General features: G+C 42.9%; 1 protein-coding gene across 1 annotated transcript; it reads left to right on the forward strand.

Moving 5' to 3' along the window:
• Positions 1-1201: 1201 nt before the first annotated feature.
• sox4a (SRY-box transcription factor 4a) lies at positions 1202-6227 on the forward strand. The gene has a single exon (XM_014998180.2). It carries the CDS (start codon positions 1925-1927, stop codon positions 3023-3025), a length of 1101 nt encoding a protein of 366 aa, XP_014853666.1. The 5' UTR covers positions 1202-1924; the 3' UTR covers positions 3026-6227.
• Positions 6228-9787: the final 3560 nt, after the last annotated feature.

Genomic DNA, 9787 nt, shown 5'->3' on the forward strand with positions numbered 1-9787 from the left:
GCTAATGTCAAACCAGCACCCCGAGGGAGTTGTTGCCAAGGAACTTCACATCTGAGCTGCCGTTGTCAGGGAAAAGGTTTTACATGCAACATGCAGCCTGGTTAGAATGGATTTTTAAAGGTTTATTATTATTTCAGTAATGTTTGATATCTTAATACAACAAAAATGTTTTTATTTTTGCCTGACTTCATCATTGAGGTTAAATCAGGTTACTTTGTGAAAGAAAATATGAAGATAATCTTGATTCTACTGCCAAACAGGACACCGCAGAGAGGTGACTGTTTTTCCTTAAAGCCGTTAGAGGCCCCAACTGGGGATCATCGTCTGGGGCCCCACTTCCAGAAAAGCCCATTACTATTACAGGTACTTAGGGGAAGTTTGGGAAGGTTATGTGACTGTTAGCTTACAGTCGAGTTAGTTAACATGACTTTTAGCTTACAAACAGTCATGGTAACGGTGGGTCCGTGTTAATCAGGTGCATCAGATACGGATCAGTGGGAGCTTGTAGGTTCCGAACGCAAGTGGGAAAAATGATTCTGGATTGAAACATTTTAAATGCATCTTGATAACTTTCCATTGACGTTCCATATGTCCAATATATGTTAGTGTGAAGTATAATAGTTAGAACCTCACTGATTTATTTGAGTAAAATTACTGTAAAAAGTAGAGGGCAGCTCCATAATGGTTTTTAGTTGGTGGCTAACAAGTAGCCGCTGCTATTCGTTGGGATGGTACAGCAAAGGCAGAAGATAAGTTAATTTATGGGGCCCCTGAGGGATGCCCAGGGCCTAATAACTATACCAGACCTTGATGTTAAAGAAATACACTAAAATAAAGTTATTACATCTGATTAAATCTAGAGCTGGCTTACAGAGTTTAGGTTCCTGCTACTTAATAAACCTCCTGAAGTTACGGACTCACACTTCTTCAATAACTTCTAAAATACAAATGAAGAAACATTTTTCTCATTCATTGAAATACATATATTTTCAAACTATTTTTCGTCGTCCCTTCAAACTTCACCACCCTGAACTGCTGCCTCAATAAGCTCTCGCTGGAGTCAGGCCAAAAGGCCAGCACGACCACTGACCCATCAGCTGAACATCTGTGTGAACATACCTGCTATCAGTGCATTTTAATGAAGTTTCTAAATGAAGTCGCATTCATTTCTCTAACATGTACCTCTTCAGTTCTAACAGCCTGGGTTTTTGTTGTTGCTGCTGTTTTTCTCTGTACGGTGTGTTCCTTTGGAGAACAGAAACTATAGATCGAGACGCTCACAGTCTGACTTGGTTCTTTTCTTCCAGTGGAGTCTGACAGGAATGAGGTCAGACACACGGATCCTCATTGCACATTATTATTATTATTAGCCGGGTTTTTTTTTTTATCATTATTCAGCCAATGGGCGTCGAGTGGGAGTGGTTTGAGTGAAAAACCAGGATGGAGACAGGCGCCGATTGGCTCCTGCGCCTCGAAAGGAGGATATAAAACGATGAGGTCGGCGTTGTTGTGTTTACAGTAATATCACAGTGCGCACGGGAAACAGGGAGACTATGAGAAAGCGCAGCTGCTCCATTCAACCACATGGTTCCTCAACCGCACAGACAAGCTGCGCTGTAGACAGCCGGGCTCACATAGGAGACTCGCAACGGCGTCTGTTGAGCCTCGCAGGGAGAATTTTCAGCCGCACGGGCAGTTGAGAGCTGATCCGGGAGGCGCGCCGGCAAAAGTTCAGACACTCGAAGTCTCTTTAAGCAAAACGGAGTGAACTCAAAAGAAAGACAAGACACTTGGATGAACTTTTATTTCTTAAGATTTGCTTCCAACTCATAGCTGAGGAGGGTTTTCCCCCCCCCCCTCCATCTCTTCTTCACGCATAAACTTTGTCACTGACTGAGCGCTTCCAGACTGTTTGGAGGAGGAGATGGTGCAGCACATGAGCCACACAGAGAGTACCCACGCTCACTCCCCCGGCGGGGACTCCACGGACACGGGAGACATGGACCTGGAGATGGACGCTTCTCCAGCCCCGGAGGGCTCCCCTTCCTCCCGGGAGCGCAGCGACCTGGCGTGGTGCAAAACTCCGACCGGCCACATCAAGAGACCCATGAACGCGTTCATGGTGTGGTCCCAGATCGAGAGGAGGAAGATCATGGAGCAGTCTCCGGACATGCACAACGCCGAGATCTCCAAGCGGCTGGGGAAACGCTGGAAGCTGCTGAAGGACACGGACAAGATCCCGTTCATCCGCGAGGCGGAGAGGCTGCGGCTCAAGCACATGGCTGACTACCCGGACTACAAGTACCGACCCAGGAAGAAGGTCAAGTCCGGGAGCGCGGCGGGCAAGCAGGCGGAGCGCGGGGAGAAGAGCGGGGAGCGCGGCACCAAAGCCGGCGGCGGCGGTAAGAGGAGCCCCGCGTCCAAATCCGCGAGCAGGACGCTGAAACAGGGGAGCAGCAAGAGCGCTGCGGTGCAAGAGTACGCCTCCGCGGTGTTTAAATCCAGGTCGGCGTCGGGGGCCAGGCAGATCCCGGAGAAGCGCTCAGGTTCGGGAGAGGCGAGGCGCGCCCACGTGTTCGGCGGGACGGGCAGCCTGGAGAGCGGGCCTCCCTCCGTGGGAGTCCCGGCCAGTCCCACCCTGAGCAGCTCGGCGGAATCCAGCGACCCGCTGAGCCTGTATGAGGAGCACAGCCCCGGCTCCACCGCGCGCCTCAGGTACGCACGCGCCTCCTCCCCGACGCCGTCCGCCTCGCACTCGTCCTCCTCCGTGTCCTCCGCGTCGTCGGACGAGGAGTTTGAAGACGAGCGGCTCGACCTGAACCCAAGCCCCGGCTTCGAGAGCACCTCTCTGGGCGGGATGGGCTTCTCCGACGCGGAGCTGGACCGGGACTTAGACTGGGGCTTCGGGGAGTGCGGGGCGGGATCCCACTTCGACTTCTCCGACTACTGCACTCCGGAGGTCACCGAGATGATCTCAGGAGAGTGGCTGGAGTCCACCATCTCCAACCTGGTGTTCACCTACTGAATCAGCCCCTTCTTCCCTCCCACGTATGAACTCTTCTATCCCTCTACAAGACAAGCCTGTGCGTCTAGATAAGAAGATTTCCGCCATTTTTTCACTTTTGAATAAATAAGAGTGAATAAAGGAAAGAAAAAGAGGTGGCCTGGTGCGCGGTGAAGCCCAGGTATGCGCCGCTCAGACTTGGACAGCGCTCAGTGGCGCTTGACTGGAGGAAATGCTTAGTTTGCATTTGGAGAGGAGGAGGTATGGAATGTCAAACGTGCCACAATTCAATAATAAGTAAGTTGGTAAATAAATATCTATATATGTGATCATTTTAAACAATAACAATAGATACATTAAATAAGTAGGTAACTGCATCTATGGCATATTAAGTTGTTTCAGTAAATCATTTAATAATTTGATTAAATGTATAAAAGGATTAAAATCTGTTTTCTTAAACCACTTATAGTTCAGGTATATTTGTAATCCTTTCACAACCTTGTGTGTCAGCCTCACCCAACATAGTCAGTAGGCGGGGCTAACACTGCTTTAGGCAAAATGATTGGTCGGCAGTTGAGCTGTTGTGGAAGGTAAACAATCAGATTTCAGCTGGCAAGTTATAGTCACAGTTTAAATGGTTACAGTGACATAAACGTGTAACATTTGAAAACTATGTATTTGAGTTTTAATTATTGAGAGCTTTTAATTATTGGTGGATTTAATGATTTGTTGTCACATTCATCTTTGAAGATATTTATTTATTTAATGTATTTATCATGGCATTCTTAAAATTATCATGTATATAATATTTATTTAGAAAATGTATTTATTTATTGGATTGTGGCACTTTTGGCCCTCCCTATTGAGGAGGAGTGAATGTAAGCAGAGGAGCTGCAGATGTTTAACTCATTCCATGCAGGATGAGGACTGAGACTGAACTTTTTGAGTCATAAGAATTTTTTTTTTTCTTTCGTTTTATTTTTCTGTTTTGGAACACTTGGAGAGCTCTTGTGTTTGGTTGTGTTTTCTAAGATATAGCCAATCCACACTGACCATCAAGTTCAGGACATTTTTCTCCTCCTCAAAACTCAATATTTGTAGTATGAACACGCATGCCCTCCAAGAAGAGGAGGAATTTTCTTATTTAATGCGTAAAACAAAAAAAATGTTTGTCTTTGCTGCGTAACTACGCATTTTGTGTGCGCATAGGACACAATTCACTATCACCAGCTTCTCTCTCAACGGCAGGATTTAAAACAAAGACTGACTTTAAACTTCAGAAACTTTTTTACAAAAAAAAAAAAAAAAACACTCAGTGCACAATTCAGGACCAATGTTCTGCGCTTTCTCTCTGCCTAGTGCTTCAACTTTGTAGTTCTTGTGTCAGATATTCTTTCCAAATATGTACAGAGCCGGTCCAAGGTTATATTGGGCCCTGGGCAGAATTTAATAGGGGTCTCACTTCCTGTTGAGGTCATTTACCCACCAACTACAACAACAGGTCTCTTTCATATTGTCCGTGCTTGATGCTTTTTTTCCTCAGTATTTGCTCTCAAACTGGTTTTAAAGTTAACTAGTAAGCCAACAAAGAGTTTCTTAAAGACACAGTTCTGTTTATATATATATATATATATATATATATATATATATATATATATAAACACTGGGTTTTACCTGTTGTAGATAACTCATTAAGCAATTTAATTTTAATATAAAATATCACATTTTTGTTTATAAGAGCTGGGCAAAGAATTAAAAAAAAGTCCCAAAAATTTCCAAGTGGTTCACACAAACAATGTTTTACAAACCATAAATCGATGTCATGTTTGTATTGCCTTTACAACAAGCACATTTTTTTAAGCTGTCCTTTCATCACATAGTGGTATTTTTTTTGGGGACCCCCGGCCAGCAGGGGGCACCAAGCAACCCACATACGCTCATGCCTTAGGCCGGCTCCGTACATATATTACTATATATATTGATGTATTTATACTGGCCAAACTTTTTTATACATAGAAGTATTGTTCTCGTACAGGTCTCGTTTGTGTTTGTGCGCACACACACACACACACCTGTCTGTATATCCAGCGGCGGAAGGGCTAAGAAGTGTATCTTATTTAACAAAAACACACACACACACACACACAAAATAAAAAAACAGTGTCCGACTCCTCTCACTTTCAAAGAGATTTTGAGTGTGTCATGATTTTCTACTTGTATTTTTGTACAAAATCTATAAAAGGGTCAGCCCTGGAGCATTGTTGTTCGCATCTACATTGGTGGTTTGGACGTGCAGAGGGGGCACAATCTGACCTCACACAGTGTTTACAGTATTTACCCACATGCTTCTTAAATGGCACAGTGACTCCAGCTTCACCAGCCGAGTAAACAAAGCGCCGTCGAGGCTCCTCCTGACTGTGTTTTCCAGTCCACGCGCACTCAAAACACACTCAAACCTGAAGTCTCAGTGAAAGATCCCAGATAAGAGTCACTGTTTGGATAGAGCTAATACCTCTGTGTGCTTTGTTTTGTTTTTTTTAATATATATGGAGATAAGTTTTATTTGAACCACTGGACTCATTCCACTTTTGCCTAGACTTTGGAGGGAGGAGGAAATGTTTTTGAAGTGCTTCATCTGTTGTTGCGCAAATTGCATCAAAAAATAGTATTTAACCTTTTTCTGTACCTGTTGGCTACATATAGCAGGCTATTTGTTTATTATTTTGTTTGTTTGTTTGTTTTTTTTATATTATGGCATGGCAAATAGCATTTGTATTTCAGATTCAGGTATATGTAGCTATAGCTGTTGTGTTTAAGATTTTTAAAAGAATAACATGAAGATATTTATGTAAACTGACTGTACTATAAGCAAAGATTGTGTGTTTTTATGTATGATGATCAACGACAGGCACTAGGACGGCCATCTTTGGTGGAAGATGATTGTGGTCCAGGAGTTTCCTTTAAAAAAAAAAAAAAAAGAAAAAAAAAACGAAAGGAAAAAAAATTATATTGTCCTTTTTTTCTTTTTCTTTCCCATTTGTGCAATATGTTGTGTTTGATCATGTTTTGTCCACTTCAGCCAAGATCATTTGATGTCTTTTGCTCAAAAACCAGCCAACATTTGGGTCAATCACTGCCTCTCAGACCTCTGTACAGATTGTCTTTTTTTAATTTTTTTTTTCTTCCGAGAAGGAAATAAAATCAGCTGGAACTGAAAGTGGAATGCTCCTCAAGTTGTCTTCCTTTAACTTTGTTTCTTAAATATTTGAAAACTTTTAAAAAGAAAAAAGGTGCCATTTTTGATATGGCCTTCCACCCAGGGTGGTCATCCTCTGGGGACAGCATGAACACTCAATTTATTTTGAGTGTTTAGTTATTTCTAAGTTATGTCTAATTTTCTTGCCAACACCCCCCACCCCCGAAAGAGCAAAACATGCGAGTTGTAACCTAAAGCTGTACATCACATCACATTATTAGCTTATTATAATATTAGGACCATCATGGATTGAGTTTAGCACTAAAAGCTCTAAATGTAGACTGTTTATCTTAGTTTCATTTGGTTGAAAAACAAAGCACATTTATTTTTCTCTTAGTTTCTAAATCAAGCTAAAAGAAAAAGCTTTCTTTTCATTGCGAAACACGTTTTGAAGGACCCTAAAACAAGGGCTAGTTCGGGACACCATTTGTTCAAAAAGTAGCATCTTGGGATTCCCAAGTTTCCATAACAAAAATTCCACAATAGTCACCAAAATATTTAAAAGTAAAGAAGAAATAAACTTTTTTTATTGTCCTTCTACCAGGACATTTGTGTGGAAGTGTGAGCTTTGGACAGATGAAATTAATACTTAGTCTTGTGACAACACTGAAGGTTGTGAAATAGAGAATAAATTGAAACAAAAACACCTTTTATGCACTGGTAAGTAAGGTGGATGTGCTTTGGGTCTGCATTCCAAGTTAATTTTTCAAATGAATATCTATATATCTAGCTATCTATCTAACTAGCTAGTAACTAGCCAGCTATCTAACCAGCTAGCTGTCTAACTAGCTAGTTAGCTAGATACCTATCTATCTATTTTCTGTTTTTCACATTAACGTTGTTCACCCACTGATAAGAAATACCTAAGCTAAAAGATGCCCAACGAAAGAAAACATACATTGTCCCCCCCTTTTTTTTTAACTCGTGCGCAAATGATGTCATTTGTTTACGTTCTGCCAAGCGCGTGTGAGATATGAATGCATGGGAGTGCTTCACTGTTAGTAAGCGAGCCGCCGCAGCAGACTGCCAATCAATAGCCAGCCAGTGAATCGATAGGAGTGGCCTCTTTCTTCCATCTCGTTCTCTCGTCTGATTCCGCACGTGCAGAAAACGTGGCTGCCATGGAAACGCTGTATCCAAGAGAGAGAGAGAGACGGGTTGCAATCCACTTGGGAGCAGCATGGCACTCGTGCATACGTGTGTATACACTTGTGTGTGTGCGCGCGCGTGTTTGTGTGTGTGTGTGTGGTAAAGGGACACAGACTGATCCATCAGGGCGGGGTGGATGAGTGGGAGGGGGTGGTAGACATTTCTGCAAGGCATGACTGGAATAAAGGAGGAGGAGGTGTGCGTGCGTGTGTGTGTGTGTGTGTGTGTGTGTTCTGAAGGGAAGGGAGGCAGAAGAGGGTAAAGAGGGGAGGATGTTTGCCCGTCCTGGTGGATTGTGCAGGAGACTGCTCCCAAATCCAATTAATTCCTGCTGGATGCGTTCATTTGTCTCGTGCATCTGACGAGGAAGACACAGAGAGGGACCCCTAAGGTACAACAGTATTTAGTGTGTATCAATTTACGCCCTATTCCACAGGAGACGCTGGTAATTATTTCCATCTCTCACTCGTTCGCTCTGTCAGGGGGCCGGGGTCGTCTTCTCTCCAACTTTCCCTCTGACATCCTGGGCCTGGTAATGAGAAAGAGACGAGGCGCGGGCACCGACGACGACACGTCGGCCCCCGCCGCATGTCTGCCATAAGCCTCGCATCAGGCTTGAAGGAGCATGTTAGGCGTCCCTGTTTTCTAAAGTCCTACGAGTCGGTGGAAATAAAGGGACGCGGACGCCACGCTGCCACTCTGACCCATATAACAACACGCACGTCAGCGCTCGGTGCCCTTAACCTTCATGCCTGATTACTGCAGTTTGTTTATGTCCTGGCTGAACCTGAGTGAGTCTGACAAGATCGAGTCAAGGTGTCTGCTTGGAATAGAGGCCAAAAAGGAAAACAGCTCCCACACAACACGTGTGCGTGCCTGTGTGTGTGCTCACTCCAGAGGAAAATAACAGGTTTACTATAAATTAAGTAATTAAAAAGAAGAGTTGATTTGAAGTCAATTCAGTTTTTAACGACACTGTGCTTCAAGATTCTAATCACACCTTGTGGCTATACACTCACTGGAAACATTATTAAATACAAGGTGCAAAGTAAAGTGTTGGACCCTTTATGTTGTAGCATAGATTCAGATCCAGAAACATTCCTTTTATTGTCTATAAGAGTGTTTACACCTGATAGCATATGGAGCGCAACTTCCTCCATACATGATATTTTCAGCTGGTGCGGTTTGAAAAACCTGTTCCCCTCCTCTCCTGTAGCGGCGCTGCAACAAGAACCACAGAAGGAAGCTACAGGAAAACATCCGAAGAAGACACCAAGCGCAACTTCCGTTTTTATGAAATGTAAACAAGTGTAAACAAACATGGAGTAGTGCCAGATTTTAATAGCTGTAGGATTTCACTTTTGTCTTTGGCAAAAGCCCTCGAGCCATTTCTTCCGCTAGCATTAGATTCATATGTTTGTTTTGGTTGTGTTTACCCAGAATTCACTGTGCTATAGTTGGCTTCCTGCTTTTGGAGCGGTCTTCAGTCTGCCTGAGGCTTATAATATGTATTTGAACCATGCCAAAGTTCACTTCAACCGAACCCAGACGCAGACCAGACTTCGCTCTTTTGTTCATTTGCATATTCACACACCTATCCAAACGAACCGGACATTCTACGCAAGAGGACTAAACATGGCTGGTGTGAATTCGCCCTACGTTTGGTGAGTTTGTGTAATTTCTAGCCTGCACTCCCTGTTCTTAGCTGACAGGAGTGGTCCTTGGTGTGATCTTCTGCTGAGATCACTGTCTTTTTATTATTTAGAATAAGTCTGCCTATTTTCCTCTGAAATCCTAAAGGCACTTCTATCCCCAAAACCACTTCCCTTTGGGTATCTTTCTTTTTTTATGACATTCTTTGTAAAAGACAGATGGTTAAGTATGAAAATCACAGCACAGGCCTATTCGGTAAATTATAATATTATTGAAAGGTTCACTTATTTCAGTAGCTCTATTCACTTAGAGAAACACTTTATATAGAATAATTGCACACAGACTGGTGTTTTCAAGCCTTCATTTCTGTTAATTATGATGATTTTCTGCTTGCAGCTAATGAAAACATGACATTTGAAATTAAATTACATCACACCAATAAAAACATTTTTAATAGAGAAATGTGGGCTTAATGAGAAGTATGTTTAATACCTGCTTAACGGCTGTTATTGTGAAAAAACACTTTTAACCTGACAAGCATCCTCATCAAAATGCAGTTTCTAATTTATTGAATACCACTCCAGATAAAGGGTTTCTGAGAAATTCATATCAGAATCTGTTGCTGGGGCAACTATTAATCATCTGAGCTGGTGTTTAACTGGCCATAAAATATGTGGAATGTCATATTTGAATACTTTCACGAGCCACTGTATGGCAGTACATCC

The sequence above is a fragment of the Poecilia mexicana genome, unplaced genomic scaffold (assembly GCF_051168715.1).
Source record: "Poecilia mexicana isolate PSO_F unplaced genomic scaffold, ASM5116871v1 scaffold_11, whole genome shotgun sequence".
Lineage (NCBI taxonomy): Eukaryota > Metazoa > Chordata > Actinopteri > Cyprinodontiformes > Poeciliidae > Poecilia > Poecilia mexicana.